The sequence below is a fragment of the Apis mellifera genome, linkage group LG3 (genome assembly GCF_003254395.2).
Source record: "Apis mellifera strain DH4 linkage group LG3, Amel_HAv3.1, whole genome shotgun sequence".
Lineage (NCBI taxonomy): Eukaryota > Metazoa > Arthropoda > Insecta > Hymenoptera > Apidae > Apis > Apis mellifera.
In genome coordinates this window covers 574,327-602,156 of record NC_037640.1, presented here as the reverse complement: position 1 = coordinate 602,156, position 27,830 = coordinate 574,327, and the positions used below count along the sequence as shown (strand labels likewise).

At 27.9% G+C, this 27,830-nt stretch overlaps 3 protein-coding genes across 4 annotated transcripts; 2 read left to right on the top strand and 1 right to left on the bottom strand.

Moving 5' to 3' along the window:
• Positions 1–183: 183 nt before the first annotated feature.
• LOC551966 (multifunctional protein ADE2) lies at positions 184–4,398 on the top strand. 2 transcript variants are annotated; one of them, XR_412288.3, is made up of 6 exons: positions 184–322; positions 1,198–1,521; positions 1,685–2,028; positions 2,124–2,385; positions 3,557–3,701; positions 3,789–4,091. XR_412288.3 is itself a non-coding variant. In XM_624348.6 (6 exons), exons 1-6 carry the CDS (start codon positions 316–318, stop codon positions 3,953–3,955), a joined length of 1,263 nt encoding a protein of 420 aa, XP_624351.3. In that variant the 5' UTR covers positions 185–315; the 3' UTR covers positions 3,956–4,398. The 2 variants fall into 2 exon arrangements, 1 of the variants encoding a protein (XP_624351.3); XM_624348.6 differs by having other exon boundaries at positions 185–322; positions 2,124–2,399; positions 3,789–4,398.
• On the bottom strand, positions 4,265–6,388 carry LOC100576296 (xaa-Pro aminopeptidase 3). The gene is made up of 5 exons (XM_003251776.4): positions 6,194–6,388; positions 5,145–6,086; positions 4,723–5,085; positions 4,449–4,649; positions 4,265–4,367 (listed from the first exon to the last, which is right to left on the bottom strand). Exons 1-4 carry the CDS (start codon positions 6,240–6,242, stop codon positions 4,489–4,491), a joined length of 1,515 nt encoding a protein of 504 aa, XP_003251824.1. The 5' UTR covers positions 6,243–6,388; the 3' UTR covers positions 4,265–4,367; positions 4,449–4,488.
• Positions 6,377–27,759, top strand: LOC411536 (E3 ubiquitin-protein ligase HERC2). Its single transcript, XM_026439735.1, has 13 exons — positions 6,377–6,580; positions 7,041–7,294; positions 7,358–7,558; positions 7,660–7,870; positions 8,125–8,382; positions 8,480–20,337; positions 20,430–20,753; positions 20,859–21,168; positions 21,389–22,110; positions 22,262–22,700; positions 26,996–27,219; positions 27,288–27,442; positions 27,517–27,759. The coding sequence occupies exons 2-13, from the start codon at positions 7,102–7,104 to the stop codon at positions 27,748–27,750; spliced, it is 15,129 nt and encodes a 5,042-aa protein (XP_026295520.1). The 5' UTR covers positions 6,377–6,580; positions 7,041–7,101; the 3' UTR covers positions 27,751–27,759.
• The last annotated feature ends 71 nt before the right edge of the window (positions 27,760–27,830 follow it).

Here is a 27,830-nt window from a genome sequence, read left to right as displayed (position 1 = left end):
TTAAAATAAATATATTACAATAATAATATTTAAAATAAATATTTTGTTATATTTTTACAATGATTAATAAAGTTTTATTAAAGTTTTTGAAATTTTTTTTAAGAATAACTTAGAAAAGTTATTCAATGTATTTTAATTTTATGATTTTTTCGATAATTATTCTTTATATGATATGATTTACCAATAAACTGGCAATAACGAATAAGCACCAATCAAAGAAAGAAGAATTTTGAAAGTGGGGATCGTTAAAGACCTTAATTATTCGAGAATTGAAAAATTGCATAATATTCTTAAAGTAAATTCTAAACGAGAAACATGGATAGTAAGTATAATACAATAGATAGTATATAATATAATAGATTTTATATTCACTAAAAAACGACCAAGTTTATTGTATTTAAAGAAAGAAGAAAAGATATGATTATAAAAAATGAAATAATTTTTTTTTATTTAATTGTTATAAATATTAATTTTAAGTTTCAAAATATTTTGTTTCAAAAATAATATATTCATATATATAATTGATTTTATTTTATAATCATTATATGTTTATTTTAAGATATATATTAAAATATAAAGTTATAATTACAATCTCATTTAATGTGATAAGTGAAAGATTTTATTGTATTTGAAATATTTACAATTTGTATTTTAGAAGTTTAATTTTATATAATTATAAAATTAAATTTAATTTAAAATTTATATTATTAAATAGATGAATTCTTTATCTTGATATTACTTTTAATTAGTTAAAAAAAATAAAATTTAATAAAAATATAATTATATATATGTATATTTGATTATGTGTGTGTGTGTATATATATATATAACATCAATAATATCATTAATCGTGAAATTATATAAAATTTTTTTAAATGTAACAAAATGATTTGATATTTATAATATCTTTATATTTTTATATTATATATATAAATATATATAAATATTATATAAATAAATAAATATATATATTTATTATATAAATAAATATGTATAAATAATTTTTTTATTATTATTTTAAATTTAATATTAATTAATATATTATGTTGTATTATTATGATATTTATATAAGAATTGGACTAATACAATTTAAAATTCCTATTAAACATAGTAATTTTTTTTATTCAATTTAAAAATAATTAAAAATATTAAAAATTCAATTTATTAATATTAATATTTTATATTCCATTTAATTAGAATATAAATATGGAAAACTCATTATTGAAGGAAAGACCAAAAAGGTATATGAAGTTCTAAATGATTCTACTTTGTGTCTTTTACAAAGTAAGGATTGTATTACTGCTGAAGATGGTAAAAAATTTCATAATTTAAAAGGAAAAGCTGCAATTAGTACAGCTACTACAGCTAAAGTATTTCAATTATTAAATAAAGCTGGAATAAAAACAGCTTTTGTTGAATTGGTAAATGATACTGTTTTTGTTGCCCAAAAGTGTCAAATGGTACCAATTGAATGGGTTACTCGAAGATTAGCCACTGGTAGTTTTTTAAAAAGATATCAAGGTATATAATATAATGTATAATATAAATAGACAATATAAACACAATGACAATATGATAAACACAATGACAAAATAATAAGAATAAATCTTGAAAAAAATTTTTATTTTTAATATTAATATTAATATTAAAATTTAATGCTTCATTTTAATTTTTTATTATTTAGGTGTTCCTGAAGGTTATAGATTTAATCCACCTTTACAAGAAACATTTTTTAAAGATGATATTAATCATGATCCTCAATGGTCAGAGGAACAAATTATTTCTGCTGGTTTTAAATTGAATGAACTCGTAATAGGGAAAGATGAATTTGATATTATGCAACATATTGCACTTACTGTATTTGAAATTTTAGAAAGAACATGGGCTAGTAGAGATTGTGCACTTATAGATATGAAAATAGAATTTGGTGTGAATGTAAATAATGAAATTATGGTAGCAGATATAATTGATAGTGATTCTTGGAGACTTTGGCCATTTGGTGATAAAAGATTAATGAAAGATAAACAGGTATTTAATAAAATTATCCTATAAAGAAAGATATAATATTTTATTATATCTTGGTTATTTCTTGATTTTTATTAATTTTATTATTTTGTTTGTAGGTATATAGAAATTTAGATATTGTTACTGAAGAAGATTTGAACACTATAAAATGTAATTTTAAATGGATACAAGACCAACTTGATCATCTTCTTCCTTTATCTAGTAGTCTTGTTGTTATTTTAATGGGATCACTTTCTGATGAAAGCCATTGTAAAGAAATAGCAAAACATGCAAAATCTTTAGGTTTAAAAGTTCAATTTCGTGTATGTAGTGCTCATAAAGGTACTCAAGAAACATTGCGTATTCTTGCAGAATATGAAGGTACTTATGAAAAGGTATATATTATTAGTTTAAAAAATGAATTATATATATATTTTTATATATAATTTTTATATATAGTATTTTTTATGTGTAATTTATGTTTTTTTATTTTTTAAATAAATTTTAATAATAATTTTTATAATTAAATATTTTAAATTATAACAATTAAATATTATTAATTATATATTTTTTATACATTTTTATAATATAACAAAAAATTCAAAAAATATTTTATATTTTTATTTTTATATTTTTTTTGTAAAAAAATTTTTTTTAAAATGTATTAAATATTTACATTATAATTATAACAATAATAGTAAAGATCAATTTATTATATATATCAACAATTATATTTGAACTCATAATCAATTATATAGTATTCCAATTAAATTAAATTTGATTATTTGTCAAATTATTGACAATACAAAAAATATTTTAAATAAAAATTCAATGATTTAGGGAATATATAAATGATTAATTTTTTTTTAGATGAATATATAGAAATTATATAAAGAACAACTTTAATTTTTTAAAAGAAATTATATAATTTTATTGCACTAATTAATGCAGCTTTTTATTTTTTTAAAAAAGTATTGTTATTATTAAAAAATCTTTAATTTAAAAAATATTTTATTTTAAAATTTATAAAAATAATATACAATAGAATATTATGTTGCATATTTATCTTATTTTTTATATGATAATTTTATAAATTTAAAGTTAATATATCTCTTAAAAATTTTTTGATATAAATAATTTAGTACTTTTTGTAGAAAATAAGCTTCATTAGTGCAATAAAAATTATATGATTGCATTAAAAAATTAAGGTTATTTTTTTATATATGTTCATTTATAAAAAAACTAATTATGTCATTTATAATATTATATTAATATTAAAATATTTTTTTCAAATAAAAATTATATTGTCAAAATAATTTAGTAAATATTTACCTAGATTAATTTAAATGGAACATATACTCTGTATATGTATATCTGTATATCTTTATGGATATATATATAAATATATATAAACATATTATATATACATATATTTTGAAATTTTTAATCATTAAAAAAATAGGCAATTAAAACAATAAAACTGATATTAATAAATATATAATATTTATTTCTTAATTATCATAAATTTTTTTTATATACATTTTTCTCTTAGATAGTGTTAATAGCTGTAGCAGGGAGAAGTAATGGATTAGGTCCAGTCCTTTCTGGAAATACATCTCTGCCTGTTATTAATTGTCCACCTTTCAAACCAGAAAATATTTCCCAAGATTTATGGTCATCGATCAATGTTCCATCAGGTGAATTGTTAAATATTATACTATAATTTAATTATATTTTCTAATCATAAAATATATATTATTAAATAGAATTTTTAAAATTTTTAGGAATTGGATGCACCACAGTAATCTATCCTGAAAGTGCAGCATTAGCAGCTGCTCAAATTCATGCATTGCATGATCATTTAGTTTGGGCATGTTTACGAGTAAAGCAGTTAAAAAATTATATTGCTTTAAAACAAGCTGATATTAATTTAAAGAATCTTATTGTGTAAAAGATTTGAATTATTTAATACTAATTTAATATTAATTAATTTACGATTCAATTTTATGAATCACATTTCAAAATTTCATTATATTTTAAAAATATAATAAGTATTAAATAATTCATATTACAATATATTAATTATTCATACAAATATATAATAAATATTTAGTTGCTAATTTAGTATTTAATATTAAATTTTTTTTTTTATTCAATATTATTTATATTGTTTTTTACAAATTTATAGTAATCATTTTATTAATCGTATTAGAGTTATTATTTTACATGAATTTATATGAATTTTATATAAATATTCATATTAATGTTTTTTTATCTATATTATTATTCCTTTTAGTTATTCTTTATTGATTACAGATATAACTTTTAATGTTATTAGTTCTTATGTACAATTCTTATGTAATCTGAAATAAAATAAAATGATTTATACATCAATTATTATATAGTTATATTAAATTAATATATTTAGAAATTAAATATGTTACATTTATTATATTTGAAAATTATATACAATCATTATTATAATTATTGACTTGCTAAAGCTTCTATTTTGAAAATTTCTTTTGGACAATCTTCTGTTAGAATTATTGGACCATTTTCTGTTATTAAAATATCATCTTCAATACGAACAGCTAAACCAACAAATTCTGGTGGAGCAAATTGATTTTTAGGATTAACATATATACCTAAATAATAAAAAGTAAAATTATTTTAAATATTAATTATTATAAATAAATTGATATTTCTAAGATATATTACCAGGTTCTATTGTGATTATTATTCCTGGCTGAAGTTTTAAATTCCTAGAAATTTTTCCTGTATCATGCACATCCATTCCCAAATAATGACTTACATGATGTGGACAATAAGAATAAACTGTAGAAAATAATTCTCTTTTATTTAAATGTTTTGGTATTAATCCACATTCTTGTAATCTTTTGCCTAATAAAGAGCACATATCATGATATAATTGATCTAATGAAGGTAATTCTTTTAATTTATGAATTAAAATATTTTGAATATCTAATACTATTTCATATAAAATTTTTTGTTCTTGAGTAAATGTTCCATTAATTGGCCATGTTCTGGTTACATCAGATGAATAACCATGATATTCACAACCTAAAAAAATTTTTAAACAATAAAGAAATTAAAAACAGAATATTTATAAATATTTTAACCTGCGTCCATTAAAACCATGTCTCCATCTTGAATTATTTGATTGTTAGTAATATAATGAATAATATTAGCATTTTTTCCTCCAGCAACAACTGGTGGATATGCTAAAAATTCTGCTCCATTCATTCGACATTCATAATCCACAGTTGCAAATAGATGATGTTCATTTATTTTGGGTTTTGATATTTTTATAGTTTTAGATATTGCTGCTGAAATAATCTTACAACTTTTTTTCATTAAATCTATTTCAGATTGTGATTTAATTAATCTGATTTTATGCATAATATTTGTTGGAGAAAGAATTTGACAATTTGTTATTTTCACTAATTCATATAATTTTTTGTGTAAGTTTGTTTGTGTTACATCAATAGTATCATACCAAATGACACTATTTTTATTTTCAGTCATAAAAGAAATAAAAAATTGTTCTAGCTCTATTATTGGAAGTGCTGTATCTACACCAAACATTTCAGGTGCTATTTCAACTTTAGTTGTAGGTCCATCCCATAGTTCAGAATGTTCATCTTGTTGTGTTAAAAATAAAGTAGTTACAAAATTTTCATTTTTTATTGTAATTATCAAAATACTATTGGGTTCTTGACAACCAGTAAAATATAGAAAATCTGTATTTTGCCGAAAAACATATGGAATTTTACCAGACATGTATACTTTGGATGAAGAAGGAATAATTACAATATGTGATTTGGCTAGATTTGTGATATAAGCATGTGAAATAATATTCTCTATCAATTTGTTTCGTCGCTTTTTGAATTCACAAAGTTGAATACCAGGTACTACTTCTCCTTCTTTTATTAAATGAGGATGTGTAGTTACTGTTGGTTGGCCACATGATCGATAAAAAATATTTAATGATTCTTTAATTTTTTGTCGATTTAAATTATTTTTAATTATATCTAATGAATGTCGTATATATGTCCGTTGTCCTAAAATTATAATTAATATTAGAGTAATATAAATAATTTTTATTTGCATTTATAATTTTGAAACAATAACCTATAATTTATTATTACTTTTATTTTCTTTTTCTCACCATATTTTTTAATCTCATATTTAACAGAATTCTTCACAGTATTAAACATTTTAATATAGTTTTAAATAAAACATTTAAATATGTTAAAAATTTCTTATTTAATACACCTTAAAATAAATAAAACTTATATGTCACACCGCATTATAAATACACAGTTGATTTGTGTAGTACTTTCATAAATTGTACACATACAATACAGCCATTCTAAGCTGTTATTACAATCACAATGTGACTATTTTTCCAAAGAAATTAGCGATAAATTTCATATAGTATCTAAGTATTTATATATATACATTGTTCGTTGTTATTACGATTTTGTATCTTTTGTCTGAGTTATATTTTTACGATCGATACAAAGATATAATCTTTTATGAAAAATTAAATTTGGTAATGTCGCGATCAAATATTGAATTATATTGAAACTTAAGATATTATTAAGCAATTCAAATCATATGTAAATTTGTTAGGCAAAATCAGTTTATTATTAAAATATCAAAGATAACTATTGATTTCAATAAACATCAATTGTCTTATCATAAGACAAAGTTACAAATTTCCAAATGTACCTGTTTAAAAAAGTCAAAAATACATATTTTGATTAACCTATGAAAAATAGTTTTGTGAATTATTGGGAATTTTTTAAAAATAAAATTTCATTTTATTTAAAAATTAAATTGGAAACTTATTTCAAAGAAAAAGCGGAAAAAAAAGAAAATTATAGAAAATTATAAGAAAATAAATGAGTTTATATATTGATTAGCAATAAAAAAATTGTATATAATATATATGTATTAGTTATGTATTATAATATAAAATATTTAGTTCAATCTCAAAATGTATGTTTTAGAATTTTATAAATTAAACTTCATTGATTTTTGAAAATTTAATGATATATATAAAAGATTAATATGAACATTCAATTGGATATTACAATGAGGCCAGAAATTCGCTTAGATGCAAAATGGCTCAAAACAGATTTGAAACGTCTACTTTATCGAGATGGTTTAGCTGAACTTTGGAATGAAATGGTACGAGATGGAGAAATTATAGGTTCTTTTAGTGACAGCCTAGTCAATACAGCAGGGATAATAGCTAGAAAAGGTATAAAAAATATAGTACATCAATTAAATATTGGTTAATTAAATATTATTTTAATATTTTCAGGTGAAAGTGGACATTATTATTGCAATATGGGTGTATTAACATGTCCTTGTTGCAATGGGATTTGTGGTCCACAACATGGATGTAATTGTGGACCATGTCAAAAATTAGATGAAGAAGAAGCAGCAAGAACAAGTGCATTTATAGAAAAAAATATGATAGCTGAACATGTAATGGATTCTTGGCTTTGGGGTTCTCAGCCATGTAAAGAATTTTAATATATAAAAATGTTTTGTATTAAATATTATTAAAATATATAATTTATTATTAGGTCCTTAAGTATTTTTATTATATCAATTTTTCAGCTATTCATGATTTAACAACATGTATTAAATTACTAATTAAGGAGCAAAGAAAATTATGTTATGAAGTTGCAAACAATACATTATCTGCTATAAGATTAAGACAACGTTTGGTAATAGCACGACGATATTTTATGGCTCATTCTCGTCATAAACCTCAAGAAATTAAAGATATTTCAACAACATCAAAACCTACTATCAAGTTACAAAAAATGTATAATAATTAATATTAAGATTAAAATAGAAATTATTAGAATATTTTTTATTTATACAATAAACATTATAAAATATCTTAAATATCATGAATGCATTTAGATTATAAAATTTATGTGCATGTATATATGCATGATTTTAATTGATTGATTATTAATTATATATTGTTTAAATTAGTATTTTTTTATATTTAAATATATATATATATTATCAATATATCATAAATGAGTATTCTTAGAATATATATAATTTCAGTGTAAGATCGAATGAGAAGCCTACATTAGGTTTAGCACGTGTAGGATCTCGTGCAGCACTAAATTTTTCATTTGCATATTTAAGACGAGCTTGGAGATCAGGAGAAGATGTAGAATTTTGCAGTGAACTTTTATCTGAATCATTGGAAGCCTTACAATCATTACCCGAAGCTACGCTTTTTGATGAAACTAATGTTTCTCAAGTATGGTTAGAAGTTGTAGAACGATCAGCGAAATTTTTGAGACAAGTTGTTACAGGGTATTTTATAATTCATTATTTTAATTATCATTAATTAAATAAATTTTATTATTAATTTGTCATGTTTTTGTTACATGAAAATTATCTTTGTTTTTAGAGATATAGTTAGTGGAAGATCATGGTGTCCTATTCCAATTGCTGATCAGCACACTGCTCTTTGTTTGTTATTAGAATTGGTGACACAGAGAGCTACATTGTCAAGTTTATTAGATTCTGTATGTTTGCTACTTCATCTGAGTGGTAAACATAAACATCAAGATAACCGAGTAATGCCACCTGGAAGTATGGCACCGTTGGTACCATTATTAAGACGATTAAATATGATACCAGCTTCTAAGTCATATCGAATAGATACAAATATTGCACCAGGTCCTTGTGAAGTTTTACTTAAATATTTAAGACTTCCTGAAGATGATTCTACATCCGTAGATTTACGAAAAGCTGCAGTTATAATAATGTGTAATTTGAACAGATTAGCTGTTCCTCTTTTGCCTCCTATTATTGCTGATAGATTTCAGAAAAATCATAATCAAACTTTTCAAGAAGTTATAGCTTGGGGAAGTGTAGTGACCTTTAATGGACCCTCTCCAGTTTATTATGATACAATTTCTGAACTTGGTATTAAACAACTTTGTTGTACCGAAAGAGCTGTAATAATTCTTTCGGTTAATGGAAATGTTTATATGATGTATTATGGATCAGAAACTCAAAGAGTATATGGATTTTCGGAAAAACCGATTACAATGATTGCTTCACATTCAGATGGTACACATTATTTGGCATTAACCCAAGATAATTCCGTTTATTCTTGGGGAAATGGCGAATGTGGACGATTAGGTCATGGAAATATGACATGGTATGATGAACCAAAGCTAATTGAGGCTCTAGTTGAAAAGAATATTACATTTATAGCGTGTGGAAGTACGTATTCGGCAGCTCTCAGTTCAAATGGTGAATTATACACTTGGGGAAGAGGAAATTATGGAAAATTGGGTCATGGAAATTCAGACAAGGACGTAATGATTCCTACGTTAGTAACTGCTTTAAATGGGCACATGGTCGTATATGTGGCGTGTGGTGGTGGCAGAGATCCTCAAACATTATGTGTCACAGCTTCTGGTATAGTATTTTCCTGGGGTGATGGAAATCATGGAAAGCTTGGTAGAGGAGGTTGCGATGGATCTAAAACACCAAAGATAGTGGATAAATTATTGGATATAAATGTGGCAAAAGTTTATTGTGGTCAACAATTTTCAGCAGCTTTAACCGCATATGGTGAAGTATATACTTGGGGGAAGGGAGAAGATTATAAATTGGGACACGGAAATGAGGATCACGTTAGATATCCGAAAATAATTGATATATTGAAGACAAAAAAAATAAAAGACTTATATATAGGACACTTGCATGTATTAGCGTTAACGGAAGATCAATTGGTATATGGTTGGGGTAGAAATGATCATGGTCAAATTGATCCGGCATTAGGCACTATTGTACCCGAACCGACTTTATGTCCAACGTTTTCTGGGAAAAATGTGATTGGTTTAGCTTGTGGACCAACGCAAAGTTTTGCTTGGTGTACAGCAGCTTGGTCAGTAGCGAACAGGGTAGCATTTGTTGTAGATATTTGCGAAGAAACTTTTCGATTATTAGATACATTATTGAACAAGGCATGCGAAGGATTACCAAGCACACGACCACCTACTCAAGATCGCGAGTGTTTAGCAGTTGCCACATTGAATTTAATTCGATTGCAATTGCACACTATGATAACACATAATATCGATAGTAAATCAGTGGGATTGGCCAATACACCATTATTAAATTCTTTGAAACAGCGATGCGTTATGCTTGCAAGTAGCATCGATATTTTGGCAACAATTCAAGAAGCAGCTCAAGCTGTTTTACAAACTGGGTGGAGCATTTTATTACCGACGGCGAATGAACGCGCAAAAACATTATCGAATTTTTTGTCAAAAACGAATTATAATAATTTTGAACAAATAAACGGTAACAATGGTCAACAATTCATGGCAGATTTGCTAGTATCTAGTTTAATGGCAGATGGTGGCTTGGAATTGGCATTAAAAATTGCTGTAAAAGCGGAAACAAGTGAGCTTGCTGACGAAAAAGAATTTTCTGTGAATAATAACGCTAGCAAATCAACCGATACAAAACAAGCAAAAGAATTGAATTCGGAAAAAAATAATACAAGTATATCATTGTTACAACTGGTGAAACAGTTGATCAAAAATGGTACCTGTATTACGCAATCAAAATTATTAATAGCTCATCAATTAGCTCGCAATTTCGAGGAGTCGCAAAGAAGCGATAATTCTCCTAGTTTGAATCTTCTTTTAAAATTTCAACGATTATTAATTGCACAATTATATGAGTGTATCGATGACGTTGGAACAAAAAAATTACATGATCAGGAGATGCTTGGAGCAGAGTTGCTTTTAAAAAAATATCTTTCACAAATATGTATTCATGTAACCGAAATAATGTCGTTTGCGGTTGAATTAGCCAATACTTGTATCAAACAGTTTATATTAGTTACTACCGTTTTAAAAAGTGACATTATAAGTGTTTTGTTACCTGAATTGATTACATGTCTTATTTTGTTGCAACACGATTATCCATTATTATTGCTTAATATGAATTGGATGGAAGTAATGGTACCAATATTAGATGCACTCAATCGATTTAATAAATTAATACCAACAATTGAGAAAAGTGAAACAGACGATCTTTCTTGGCCAGGTATCATAGCTCCCCAGCATGGTAATAAAATATCAATTTCAGACGAACCTACTACTATTCGTTGGGCTGATCTAGAAAATCACAATCGTGATGGCGGTCTTTGGGTAGTAGTGAATAATAATGTATATGATATTCAAGATGTTCGATTTGACGAAAGATCAAATTCCTTGGAAGGTCTTCAAAGAACTGCCACTAGTTGGGATATTAATTCCGGTGGTGAAACGAATGTATCATTTTCTCGTGATCAAGTATCGCGAAATATGATGGACTCTTATTTTGTTGGTTATTATTGTCATTCTGAGCCAGAAAATACTGAAGTTAAAATCGATGTAATGGACGTGTGTTCTTGTTTACTTGATACAGAAAGAGCTTTAGGCTTTCTTCTAGGCTTACATGCTCACAGAATGCGACAAAGTTTACCTTTACAAACTGCTGAAGAGGAAGCTGGTCGCTGGTTAAATGCGAATTTTTTCAGAGGTGGATTACAAATTTTACAACCACCAAATCCTTATGAAGAAGAGAAAGGAGAAGCGAGAAGTAATACCTCGACAGCTGCAAATTCACCCACAGAACCTCCACTTCCTACGCGTATAAAAAACGAATTGCAAAAAAATGAACGTCGAGAAGATGATCGAGTTACAGCATTTATTTATGCTTTAGCTGAAACTCATAAAACCGATGCTCAAGTTCAGTCATTTTTAACGATTATTGATAAATATTCAAAAGCGAACAATCTTTTAGCACATACTGAGTTTTGCGGTGATCATCCAGTTGAAGAAGTTAGCCGACTTTTAATGGCAGTTATAATAAAACATCTTGCTTTGGGTTATCAGGTGATAAATTTGATCGATCATCAAGAAACAGGAAATGAAAACAGTCCAAAACTCACGAAACAATTGGCTGAAATGATCAGAACAATTCATCAAACAAAATGGAATTTAATCAGAATTAGACAACAACAAAATAGAAGTTATAAAGAAGTATGTGCTCCAGCACAAGAAAAATGCAGATTTCTTTTACACGAGGTAAGATCAGCGACAAGTTACGAAATCAAAGGACTACATGATTTAAAATTATTATATACTGTTGCAAAATTTCGGAAAACTGTTAAAACAATAATCAGAGATATTCGAAAAAATAGGGACTCACTAAGTAAGCCGGAAGATATTTTGAATGCTTCGATTCAAAATGCGAAAATGAAAAATAAATCTGATGAAGATGTATCCATAACAATGATTATAACGACAACAACAACTACAACAACAATGGCATCGACGCCAGTCATGGCAACTATAGCTTCAACAATGATGACATCAATAATGACGACAACTATATCAACGATGACTACAATGACAATGACGTTAACGACAATGACAACAACATCAACGCCAACACCGACACCAACAACTACATTAACAATGTCAACACCAATGCAAACTTTAACTCCAATTTCGATTCCTATTCAAAATTCAATACAGAAAGAAATGAACGGAAAACATTCGTCAATTTCACCAAAATTAGAAAATTTATCAGGTAACAAAAAAACATTTGCTAAAATAATTGAAAAAATGAAACAGAAAACTTTGAATATTGATTCGAGTGAATTAATGATAAATATTATAAATTTTGTAATTACTGAGGATAGTGGAGATGTCGAAACTTTACGTCGAGCTATGTATTGTCAGATGCAACGAGCAAAGTTACGTGAACAAGGAATTGTAATGATGCAACAATTATTACAGAAAGATTATTTGATAACATCGGTAAAATATTCGTTATTAAACGGCTGGCTTGGCTTTTCTCACGAGAATAAATCTTTAGCTAATGGAATAATGCATTGTCTTGAAAATATTCAGTCAGTAACACCATATCAAAAGTCGAAGATCATTTTAGCCGAGGCGGAAATAATTTCTTGGGCAGTGCAAGCTTTGCGAGCATATGTTATTCAAGCAGAAATACCGACTAAACCAAAAATAAGCGACAAAAGTAGTTTAAATCAAGGAACATATACTTGGTTGCGAAAATTACCCAGAGCAAGATTTTTATTAACAATATTAGGAATGTTAAGCAATTATCAGCATGCAAATGAGATTGGATTATTAATAAATTCCGGTTGCGTGTCAAGCATTTTGACATTGCTTAGACAGATTGGGCCATCAATGTCTACAGAGCCAGGCGTAGATACAGATATGAATATAGATGCAAAACCAAAAGATATACCAGTGAATGTCATATACGAAGATAATTTTGAAAAGAATAAACCGCAAACTGTTCAACTAACTGGTGCTGAATTGGCGGCTTTGATGAAAATAGGTACAAGAGTAGTACGCGGCGTTGATTGGAAATGGGGAGATCAAGATGGGCCTCCACCGGGTGAAGGCCGAGTAATCGGAGAACTTGGAGAAGACGGTTGGATTCGTGTACAGTGGGATAATGGTACTACCAATTCATATCGTATGGGTAAAGAAGGAAAATATGACTTAAAATTAGCTGAACCACCGACGCCACCAGAAACCGATAGCGAGATTGATTCACCACAGGATCTGGCTAAAATCGATAAGGGAAATGAGTTTGTGGATGTCCATCCGACTACTTGTCTGAAATCCGCCTCTATTACCGTACTTCGTGTTATCTTACTTTGTTGTGGCATCGAAGCTGATAGAGTTACTCCTTCTGCTATAAAGATACTCGCTTCTGTATTGCGTGATATCTTATCTCTTGCGTATAAATCCGATTTTAATACACATTCTCAACTTGCAAAAGAACATCATGAAACTTGGGCAACTCTCGGCTTATTAAGAGCTATTGCTAAATCTACTGAACTATGTAAATCTCTGAGTACCAAGGCATGGATTGATTTTCTTTTAAATATAATAGCTGAACAAAGAAATCCAGATTTGGAAAAGCAAATAATGACAGTACGTTTACTTACTGCTGTTCTACCATCTTGGTCAACTGACAATCCTAGTCAAATGTCTTTTCTTGAAAAAATTTTTCGTATATTGGGACATATTGCGCTTAACTGCGATTTGGGTACTAACTTTGAACTTTATTCGAATAAATGTCGCGTTTCATTAACTGCTTCCTATAGTTCTACCGTAGTCGAAGAATTGATTTCACTAATCAGATATCTGCATTCTCTTTCAAAGTGGAATGCGACTTTGAATTCTTTTCTCGCCTCAAAATTATCACTCGCTTCTGATTTGTTAAGTGATGGCCCATTATTTCATATACAATTAAATGAAAATGGAGGTGAAAACAGTATAAACATTCAGGATACAGTGATGGCAACTCTTATCGTTATTGGAGGTCTTGATGACAGACCAAGGATCGGTGGTTTGATCGAAATCGATGGTCATATAGGTACTATATGCAAATTTACTAAACATTCAAAAATACTTGTACAAATACATGATGATAACAATGCTAGTACACGCAAGAAAATTCCATTTTTTGGAGTGAGACAGCTTAGCGAAAAATTTCGTTTAGATCGAATGCCTATGCCTGATTCTTTTATCTCTACTTGGGCTAATTTATTATTGGGTCATCGAAGTATGGATAAAAGACCAAATGGTATGCCAGTAATAGCTGGTTCAGTAAATGCATCCATTTTACGTAATCAACAACAACAACTCGCCGCATTAAATGCTGGAAAAATTATATTAAATTATCAAACAAAATTACGAAAAATATTAAAATATATAATCGACAAAAATATCAGCAATAATAGTAACAATAATAATAACCATAACCAACAGAATCATCACTATTCTCACCATTACTATTATCGTCACCATTATCATCAGCGTCAGATTGACATTGGTGATCATATCAATGATGAGAATAATTGCGAGGTTGATGGTCGACGATGGGATAAAATTAATCGAATCAATCGTGCTTACGAGGATCATGGTGAAAACAATGATAATAACGATATTGAAGAAAATGAAGAAGAAAATGAGGATGATGAAGACAATGACGACGACGATGAAGATGACAATGCGAGAGTAATTGTAATTGACAGTACGAGAAATAATGGTAATAATAGCAATGATAAAAACAAAAATAATAATAATGATGACAAATTTGAAAATCATGGAATTAGTAATGTTATTAATCGAGATATAAGTAGCGAGGATAATTATGAGGAAACTAACGTTGATGGTAGAGAAGATTGTCGTAACAAACGAACAACTCTATTCCAAGAAATGCTGACGCGAGCTACAAAACCACAACCATTAAAACCTATATTCAAACATAAAGAATTGGAAGAGGCTGCACTTACAGTTTCTCAATATTTGGCCTCTGAACTAAAACACTCTTTAATTCAAGTAACAAACATAATAATTACGGGCACAGCATCAGGATCAGCTTCAGTAAGAGGTGTGGCAACAACTGCAGGTCCATTTTCAGAGCCTGAGTCTCCTGTATCTGATTGTTCTTTGATATCTTTGACATCTAGTCAAAAAAAACATTGTAAAAGTACTGGAAGGAAAAGTCCTTTACCAATGAGTCCACTAGTTACTCAATTGATAGAGATGGGTTTTCCAAAAAAAAGTGTAGAATTTGCAATTAAAAGTTTGAGTTCAGCTGTTGGATTTATTACAGCAGAAAGCGTGGTAGCTTGGCTTCTTGAAAATCCGGATGCTACATTAAGTGACAGTGAAACGTTATCAAGTATATATGGATTATCGGATCCTGAAGATTCAACCAGTGAAAATATTGATGAATCTCCGTCGACGCACGAAGCTATTTCTTCTTCAATAATACCACCAAATTATATGAAACGTTCCGATTTCTTATCGGTCGATGAATACGCGATTTATGTAAGAGATAATTTGATACCAGGTATGTTAGTAAGATGCTGCAAAAGCTATGAAGAAGTAGAATATGGCGATATTGGTCAAGTTATAAAAATTGATCCGGAAGGTTTACACGATTTGAATGTTCAAGTTGCATGGCAGCGCAAAGGAGGAACTTATTGGGTAAGATTTATTCATATTGAACTTCTTGGTCATCCGCCAATAATTCCAGGCCCAGCTACACTAAAAATTGGTGACAAAGTAAGAGTAAAAGCATCAGTGACTGTGCCTAAATACAAATGGGGTTCAGTGAATCATCAAAGTATTGGAATAGTTACAGGTATAATAAACAATGGGAAAGATGTGGCTATTGATTTTCCGCAGCAAAATAATTGGACTGGTTGTGCGATAGAAATGGAGCGAGTGCCCTCCTGTCATCATTCAGTCTCATGTAATTCTTGTCACTTATTACCAATATCCGGTCCACGTTTTAAATGCAAGTATTGCGAAAATTATAATCTCTGTGAAAATTGTTTTTATACGAAACGATGTCATCGACATGGCTTCAATCGAATTGTCGAGCCAGGCTCAGCAGCGGTATATGCCGGTAAACCGGGAAGGTATCATAGACAAGATTATATAGAATCATCTCTAATCGATGATTGGTCTAAATGTATAAGAACATTAAGAGTTTCTTCCCCACAAAGCTGGGCAACACGATTATTTGATGGAACTGGTCTATATTGGCAGAGTCCTCAGGGAAAACATTGGATTCGTATGGAAATGTTGTCTGGCATATTAGTTCATTCATTGAAAATAATTGTAAATCCACAAGATGGCAGTTATATGCCATCGCTAATTGCAATAAATGTCGGCGAATCATTCAACAGTTTAGTAGAATTGGCAACAATCAGCGTACGGCATACTGACACAAGTGTACTTTTACTCCAAGATATGAAAGAATATTATCCGTGTATCGAAATAGCAATAAAGCAATGTCGAAACGGTGGTATAGATTGTAAGATACGCGGCCTTCAAATAATCGGCAAAAGAAAAGTATTTGAGAATCAATTAGCAACGTCCATTTCATTTCTAGCTTCAGATTGGGAGATCATTCAAGAGCAAATGAACTCTCAACGTGGATCTGAACCACAGCCTCAGCATTCGGCTGTTTATGTCTGGGGATTAAATGACAAAGATCAACTCGGAGGATTAAAAGGATCGAAGATTAAATTACCCGTTTACAGCGAAGTTCTTTCAAAATTGAAACCTGTTCACATAGCTGGTGGTAGTAAAACTCTATTTGTTGTCAGTCAAGAAGGAAAACTATATGCATGCGGAGAAGGTACGAATGGTCGTCTTGGCCTTGGAGATGATAGCAATGTATGCGAACCGAAGCCTATCCCATTTTTGAGTCAATACGTAATCAAGAAAGTGGCTGTACATTCAGGAGGAAAACATGCATTAGCTCTCACTCAAGATGGTAAAGTATTCTCTTGGGGTGAAGGAGAAGATGGCAAGCTAGGCCATGGAAATTCCATTTCTTTAGATAAACCAAGATTAATAGAATCTTTAAAATCAAAAAGAATACGAGATATTGCATGTGGATCGGGTCATTCAGCTGCTATAACTAGTAGTGGAGAATTATATACCTGGGGTTTAGGCGAGTATGGGCGATTGGGTCATGGTGATACTGCAACACAATCAAAACCAAAATTAGTACAATCTTTGGTTGGTCAGCGTGTAATACAGATTGCATGTGGTAGCAGAGATGCACAAACAATGGCATTGACAGCAGATGGATTGGTATATTCATGGGGTGATGGAGATTTTGGTAAACTAGGTAGAGGAGGCAGTGACGGTTGTTATACACCATTATTGATTGATCGACTTAATGGTTTGGGAGTAGTGCAAATCGAGTGCGGAGCTCAATTTTCCCTTGCATTAACTAAATATGGTGAAGTATGGACTTGGGGTAAAGGTGATTATTTTCGACTCGGTCATGGTAACGATCATCATGTTCGAAAACCAACGCTGGTTGAAGGACTTCGTGGGAAAAAAATTATACACGTCGCTGTTGGTGCTCTTCATTGTTTAGCGGTAACGGATATCGGACAAGTATATGCTTGGGGCGATAACGATCATGGTCAACAGGGAAACGGTACAACAATCGTTAACAAGAAGCCATCATTGGTTCATGAACTTGATGATGCAAGAGTAAATCGTGTTTCTTGTGGTTCCAGTCATAGCATTGCTTGGGTTTTGACCGATCAACCAGCGATTAATAATCAAGAACCAGTTACATTTCCGACTACAAAAGATCCACTAGGTCAAATGTTGCTTACATTTAAAAGCACTATCACCGGATTGGAAACTGATTTAAGCAATTATCCGATTCCTTCTTGCTCTAAAACATCTACTGTTTCTCAAATAAACGGCGGTGATATCATCAATAATGGTGACATAATTCTTAACATGTCCACTTTTTCCTCCGGCAACAGACCTTCTCTCTCGAGCATTATTCTCTCATTGGAAAGTAATGTAGCGAAACAGCAAGCATTACAACATGTGATAAATGCACTTCGTATAATACAAGCTCGAATCATTGTAGTTACAGCATTGCAAAGCCATTCAACATTAAAATTAGCTAATAGCAATGGCAATATTAATAATAGTAAATGCTGTCCGATAACTGAAATAATGGTGCCAGATGGAACAATTACTGGATCAAATATCATTGGTGGAGGACATAATCATGTATATCAGAATGTGGGAGATAGTGCACAAGGTGGTGGAGAAGCACCTGCAAATGCGGAACTTATTAATTTAGTAAATAATAGCCCGCGAACAAGTCCCGAATCTGAAGATTATCCATTAGCAACTGTTTTTCCTTCGATGTCCAGTTCCGCTAGTTTATCCTCACGTGCCTCAAAAATGTCAAGCAGCGCAATGAGCGTAATTGCAGCAACTCTTACATCTAACGCGCAAATAGTTGGCGAAGGAGTCACTTCAGATCGTAATTTGGATGATTTTACATGTAGTCTGACTGAAGAGGATGGTAGGATGCTGATCGATCTATTAAAATTAGCTGTTGCTAATCGAGTATGCAAAGGAGCTAAAGAGACAATATCTTCGGTATTGATCGCATTAGCAAAAGTAAATCATTCGATTCGTAATATAGTGCTAGAAATTTGTATTACAGAGTTGGAGGATACAGTAGCGAATTCGAATAATAGAAGCAATGTACCACAACCGATAGTACAAGAAAGTCCACATCCATACATAGATGGTACAACATTGACTGGTCATGTTAAAATATCAGGTGCAGAAGCTCTTAGAGTTGAATTTGATCGACGTTGTTCCACCGAAAGACGCCATGATCCACTTACTATTATGGATAGTAATAATCGAGTGGTGGCTGTGAAGTCTGGTAGAGAATGGAGTGAATGGGCTGCTGAGATTCGAATTCCAGGTGATGAGCTCAGATGGAGATTTTCTTCGGACGGATCGGTGAATGGTTGGGGATGGCGATTTACAGTATATCCTGTGCTTGCGAGCCTCGCACCGCATGATTTAATCTCGGATAGAGCAGTTCTATCGCAACCTTCTATTGCACTTGCTGAATCTCTTCTGGATAACACTTTGATCACATTGGATAGAAATATCGCGACACGATTAACAACTACCTTAGCTCAATGTAGTCAATTAAGCGTGTTATCTGCTCAACAACGAATGTGGGCGTTAAAAAAATTACAAGTTGTCTATTCTTCTGGACCAGGTATACGTCCGGAAATCGCACTTTCATCACTTCTCGGATCATTACCTCAAGCACTACTGAAACAATATACTTATGAAGATCCTTTGGTCCGTGGTGGAAAACAATTAATGCATAGCGATTTTTTCAAGGTTCTTGTAGCTCTTGCCTGCGATCTTGAATTGGACGGTATGCAATGTTGTTCGGAAATTCACAAATGGTCTTGGTTTCGAAGATATTGTCTTTCCGTACGGGTTGCCAAATCTCTTATAAATCGGACGTCTCTTCCAAAACCATTCTGTCTTGAAGTTACCAAACAAATTAACGAAATGATAACAGACAAAGAAGGAAACACCAAAGACCACGAGAATCATGAGTTATTCAAACAGGAACATGATGAGCAACTGTTACAATGGTTAAATCGTAGGCCGGAAGATTGGATGTTATCATGGGATGGTTCTGGTGCTATTTATGGTTGGGGTCATAATCATCGCGGACAATTAGGTGGACTTGAAGGAGCAAAAGTGAAACTACCTGTTCTTTGCGAGAGTTTGTCTGCACTTCGACCTGTCCAGCTTACTGGTGGAGAGCAAACTTTATTTGCAGTTACTGCCGATGGAAAAGTCTACGCAACTGGTAAATTTTCTTTTCTTCTTTTCTTTCTCTTTTTTTTTTTTGATTCAATTTTTGTTTTATTTATTATTTTACTTTTGTTTATCATTGAATAGGATATGGCGCTGTTGGACGTCTAGGAATTGGAGGAACGGACTCTGTTATGGTACCCACGCTTTTAGAATCCATTCAACATGTATTCGTTAAAAAAGTAGCTGTTAATTCAGGAGGTAAACATTGCCTTGCCTTAAGTTCTGAGGGACACGTTTATTCTTGGGGAGAAGGAGATGACGGAAAATTAGGACATGGAAATAGATTGTCATATGATCGACCGAAATTAATTGAAGAGTTATTGGGTACCGAAATTGTTGATATAGCTTGTGGTGGTCATCATAGCGCGGCAATCACTAGTGCTGGTTGGCTTTATACTTGGGGAAAAGGTATGGATAGGAAACTAAAAATAACTCGAATAATAAGAAAACAAATAAAAACAAGTATACATATACATAATTATATACATATATATAATTATTATCGATTTTTAGGTCGATATGGACGATTAGGACATGGAGATAGTGAAGATCAATTGACGCCTAAATTAATCGAAGCTTTACAAGATTATAAAGTAATTGATGTAGCATGTGGAAGTGGTGATGCGCAAACTCTTTGTGTTACTGATGATGATAATGTTTGGAGTTGGGGTGATGGAGATTACGGAAAACTAGGTAGAGGAGGTAGCGATGGTTGTAAAATTCCAATGAAGATCGAATCTCTCGCAGGACTTGGTGTCATTAAAGTTGAATGCGGCAGTCAATTCTCGGTAGCATTGACAAGATCAGGAGCAATATATACATGGTAAAAATTCAAATGATCAATTTTTTAATGATTTTAAATTCTTTTGTATGTAGAATCTTCATATCTATTTAAGTTCATATTTATATAAGTAGGAATTAAAAAAGAAGAATTAAAAAAAAACAAAAAACGTATTCTAATTCTTTATTTTTTGTTTAGTTTCTACATTTAAATTATTTTTAGATAATTACATAAATGATTATCAAATTTTATACATAAACAGGGGTAAAGGAGATTATCATCGTTTGGGTCATGGAACAGATGATCATGTGCGAAGGCCACGTAAGGTGGCAGCACTTCAAGGAAAAAAAATCATTTCTATAGCAACTGGTTCGTTACACTGTGTAGCATGTACCGATAAAGGAGAAGTTTTTACTTGGGGAGACAATGATGAAGGCCAGTTGGGTGATGGAACAACAAGTGCGCTTCAGAGACCAAGATTAGTTCATGCATTGCAGGGTAAAAAAATAACTCGAGTTGCTTGTGGTAGTGCTCATACTTTGGCATGGAGTACAATGAAAGCTACTCAAAGCAAAATGCCTGCCACTACACCAATGGAGTATGATTTAGTAAAAGATTTACCCTTTCCTGTGTTGCACAACCGATTAGTGCTTCTTCATCATTTTGCTGAATTACTTTGTCCATGTTTGCCGATGTATCCAATTACTGGCCCTGTTAGTTTGAGTAAATTAGCACCCATATTAGTATACAGCATCAAAGAAGCAACTTTCCGTAAAGTGGTTCAAGCAACAATGGTCAGAGATCGACAACACGGACCAGTAATAGAATTAAATCGAATACAAGTAAAACGAGCTAGAAGCAAAGGCGGATTAGCTGGACCAGATGGTATTAAATCTGTTTTCGGTCAAATGGTTTCAAAAATATCTTTATTAACACAGGATGTTCTCTTTTTTCCTCATAGAATTTGGAAAGTGAAATTCATCGGTAGGTTAATAAAAATTTTAATAAATAAAATAGTAATAATAATAAATAAATTTTAATAAATATAAAATAGAAAAAGAAAAATATGAAAAGAAAAAAAAATTAAAAATAGTTTAAGAAAAAAATTAATGAAATTATCTCATATTCTCAACAGGAGAGAGCGTAGATGATTGCGGTGGCGGATATAGCGAGAGTATAGCAGAAATGTGTGATGAATTACAAAATGGTTCCTTACCATTACTTATACCAACGCCAAATGGTCGAGATGATAATGGCACTAATAGAGATTGTTTTCTTTTGAATCCAATAGCTGATTCACCATTACATATGAACATGTTTCGATTTCTTGGAATTTTAATGGGTATAGCTATACGAACTGGTAGCCCATTGAGTTTGAATTTGGCAGAACCTGTGTGGAAACAACTTGCGGGTATATCGTTAACGCCTGCCGATTTAACTGAAATTGATAGAGATTATGTTCCCGGATTATTATGTATTCGAGATATGGATCCTGACGAAAAAATGTTTCAAACACTTGAAATGCCATTTTCTACGCCATCGGCTATAGGACACGATGTATCTTTGTCTAGCAGGTTTTTATATTATTATATTATTTTTTCTATCAATTCTAACATTTATGTTCGATTTAAATATATATATTATTAAAGATATTTATAATATATATAATATATTTAATAAAATTAGATATTTAAATATATATATTAAAGATATTAATATATTTTTGGAATACTTTCAGAAGATCTATTATAGAGATCAAAACAAATATAAAAATTCGTATATAAAAATATTGGTTATTAAGTTATAAATAATTTAAATTCACATTAAGTTGGATGAAAAGAGAAAGAAATAGAGTGCAACAGAATAATGTAACAGAAATAATTTGATTTGATTTTATTTTCATCTTGCTTCGTTTAATGCAAACTTTGATTCTTATGATTTAGGAAAATCGATTTTCCAAAATTACATAAATATATTAATATTCTGAATATATAATTATTAAATAATCCCATAAATAATGTTAAAAGTTCAGTTACAAAGAATCATTAACATTTATTAATAACATATATACGCTTTAAATTAAATCGTTTAGATAAGAAGATAAGATTTAAATAATTTAGATAAGAATTAAATAAACAATATCCAGCTTTGATATATAAAGAATTGTTGTTTGAAAACTATAAATAATTTTTTTTCAAATGATGATAATATCTAAACATTGATATATGACCATATATAATGAAAGTAATAATAACAAAAATTAAACAATGCATTAAATTCATTATAATTCAATGAATAATTAAATATATATTAAATTCATTATATTCTTTTAATCAACACTAAAAAAAGTATTATCTATTATTTTTATTATAAAATTTTTTAATTTTTTAAATATTAATAAAAATTAATATTAAATAAGTTTTTTAATAAGAAAGATTTGTTTTGAAAAAAAATTAAAGGATTATCTCAATTATAAGAAATAATTTTTACAAATAAAAATTAATAAATTAACAATTTAAATAAATAAATTAAAATATTATATTTGTGTATGCATATATGTGTGCACACATATATATTAAAATCATTCTTTTGAATTATTATTATTAATGATTGATGATTTAATAATATTTCCAAATATTAAAAATATAGAAAAATATTTGAGATGATAATTATAATTATATATTAATATAATTAATATTAATATATTGAATGATAATTATGATATTAAAAGACATATATCATAATAATATTTGATCTTATTATAATTTTGTATAAATCACAGTTAAATATCTATAAATTTTTAATAGAGTAAAGTTTTATATTTTTTATTGTATATTTTTATAAATATTTTTAACATAAAAATATTTTGAAAACACTATCTATGTATTTTTAAAATAAAGTATTTTTAAAATAATGTATTTTTAAAATAATTATAATAATTGCATATGCATAAATTGCATATTTTGTATTGCATTTGTTAAATTATTAATTGTTGTATTAACAGTAATGTTAATACGATAATGTTATTCGGACTTTGTACATTATGAATTTATATATTTCACAAAATAATATAGTATAAATTGGTTAATAGAATATATTATTTTAATTTATATTCTTATATAAAAATTATACTTACATTATTTATACAATATTTACATTCTTCTCAGGAATTATTTTTCCATATATTTTCATATATTATATGTGACCAAAAATTAAATAAAAATTAAATTATACTAATAATTGGTATATTGAAAACTATTTATTTTAAGTAAAAAATCTGATAGTAAAAAATCATAGCGAAAATTTTGATTCTCTTAGATGATCATAATACTAATTTGTTATGTTTAATCCATTTATATTAAAAGAATCAGTATGTTAAATATAGTTAAATATAATAGTTAATAATTCAATAATCTATAATATTTGCATCGAAAAATCAGATAAAATTCTTTTTAAATTTACTCAATCTTTAAACTGTGATAAGTTTGCTAAAATTCATTTGAAATTTATAAAAACTTTAAAAGTCATTTTAAAGTTTGATCTTTTTAATCCATTTTATTGAAATCAAAAAGATAAAAACAGAAATGTATCAAACTTCAAAATTTTTTTATTTGTTAAATGCACACAAGTATAATTTTTTCTATAATTTTTAAACAAAAATATTGAAAAATATAATTATTTGCTAAGAAGAATCAAGTATTAAAATTTTAAATTATTATTTATCTAAAAATTGAAGTAAAATATTACTAAAAAATATTAAATTTTATAATATTCTATAAATATACATAATAGATATATATAGATATATATAGATAAGTTTATAGAAATTGGAAAAATGAAGTGATAAAAAGCAAATTAAAATCTAAATTTTTTATTATTTAATATGTTAGATTAATTTTATTTTAATTGACATTTTTTTCTATAAAATTATTGTTCTTATATTCGATAAAACTTTTTCTTTATTTTTAACTTGTGTTAGAAAATATGATAATTTTTCTCAAAAAAAAAAAAAAAAAAAAAAAAAGAAATTATATTAAAGGAGCATTCTTTTTTACGAAATTACAATTATTTAAAAATGCCTTCAATTTATAATTATATTAAAATTACAAATAAAAAATATTTTATATTATTCTTGAGCTTATTATATAGTATATACATCTCAAATATCAATAATATAAACTCTAAACATTTTCTTAACAAAATTTCTTAAAACCTTATAAATGTTTAAAATGCAAAAGTATACAAACATGCGCAAAACGCTAAAATTTTTATCAATTATAATTAAATTAGCTATAAAATTTCAATTGAAACAAATCCAAATCAATTCTTTTTGCATTTTGATTTTTATAGAATTTAAAAACAATATACCTCATCGAAAAGTAGAATCGTTAATAAAATTTTATAAAAAAAATTATTGATTATCTTCAAATATTAATAATTAATAAATATAAATATAATTACAATAATATATAATAAAAAATATAGAAATTTATTTAAAAATAAAAAATATAAATGTGATCCTTACAGGATTAGACAAAATATTTCTTGTAATTTTAATTTGTAACATTTTTTCATATTTTTAATATTTACAGAAAAAATCATGTATTTTATGTTTTATATGTTTAAACCGAACATATGTGTAGAATATAAAAAAAAGTTTGTCGGTTAATATAAATAGATTCTATATTTTCAAATTGATGGAAATCTATTTAAAAAATTTTCTAAAAAATTGATTTTAATTTCAAGGCCAAAATTTTTTTTTATTTCGCGTTTTATTCATTATAAGAATCAAATTTATTAAAATAAAAAAAATCATGATTTATAACTTTTCTTCAAAAAAGATTATATAATTATATATGATATAATTATATTTTGCAGCCAGACAGATCATAAATATTAATTATGATATTAACTATTATGATCTATTATTTTGATTATTATATAAACTACTTTATTTGAGTATTATCGATTAAATATCGAACTATTATTCCTTAATATGAAATATCGACTTATTTATAGTTAATTATAATTATTTATAATATGAAATATATATACTTATTTATAATTAAATTAAATAATATTATTTTATATTATCAGAGTTATATCAATAATACATTATATATAATAATGATTCACATACTCGTATACGTGAAAAATAATTCCTTGCTATTTCATCAGTAATGCACTATTTATTATCTATTTTAGATGAAACTTTCTATTTGCATATGTTAAAAATTTATAAATAATATTTATTAATGTGTTGGGCAAGTTTTAATACATAAATTTCTTTTGTATAAAATCAAATTTTACTTATTATACATATTATACTAATTATATATTATAATAATACATATTATAATAATTAAAAAAAATGTGAATAATTTACTATAAATGTAAATTTTCACTATGATTGATGTATTCGAAATATATAAAAAATATAAACAAAATTTATTTAAAAAATAATAAAATTTTAATAATATTTAAAAAAAAATGATTTAATTAATTATTAACTAACTTTCAAATTAACTATGGTTCTTTTGAAAAATAAAATAAATATATAAATAGTATAAAATATAAATAATAATATATAAATAATAAATTATATAAATAATAATATATAATATATGAAATAAAAAAAATTTTGGTTTTGAATTTTGAGATCAAGATTAATTTTGTATTTTGTAAAAAGTTTTTTAACAGATATTTATTTATTTGAAAGTGTAAAATCTATAATTATAGAAAAACTCTTACATCCTGTATTGTTTTTCTTATATAAAAATTTAAAAAATGACATTTTAGAATTGCTCGCTTAAACTTATGTAAGAACGATATTATTATTATTAATTATTATTATTATTTTTTTTTTCAGATATCGAAAAATCACTCCAGAAAATAAACATGAATATGTCCAATTAGCTTTAAATTATAGATTACATGAATTTGATACTCAAGTATCTGCCGTTCGCGAAGGAATGTCAAAAGTTATACCTGTACCTTTTCTCGCATTATTTAGTGGACCTGAATTGGAAACAATGGTTTGTGGCAGTCCAGATATTCCACTCACTTTATTAAAATCTGTTGCAACTTATAAAGGTATAAGCAACAATATATATTATAATATAATTTAATTTTTCAGTTCTCATTATATATTTATTTCTTAGGGATCGAAGCAACAGCTCCTTTAATACAATGGTTTTGGGAAGTAATGGAAGAATTTTCCAATCAAGAAAGATCTTTATTTCTACGATTCGTTTGGGGTAGAACTCGTTTACCACGTACAATTGCGGACTTTCGAGGAAGAGATTTTGTCTTACAAGTATTTATAAAAATATTTTCATCATATTTATATAATTATTTGCTATTTATTCTTATTTTTTCTTATCTATTTAGGTAATGGATAAATATAATCCACCAGATCATTTTCTTCCTGAAAGTTATACATGTTTTTTTCTCTTGAAAATGCCCAGATATTCTTGTAAAGCAGTATTACGACAAAAATTAAAATATGCGATACATTTTTGTAAGAGTATTGATACAGATGAATATGCTAGAGTACAAGCTGCAACCAATTCAGATACTGAAGAAACGGATAGTCTTGCTAGCGAAGAATATATTTCGCTTTAAAGAAATTAATCCCGCAATTATTTTTTCATACAATTAAATACGTTAAATTTTTTTTATTAATTTTTTTTTAAATAATAATT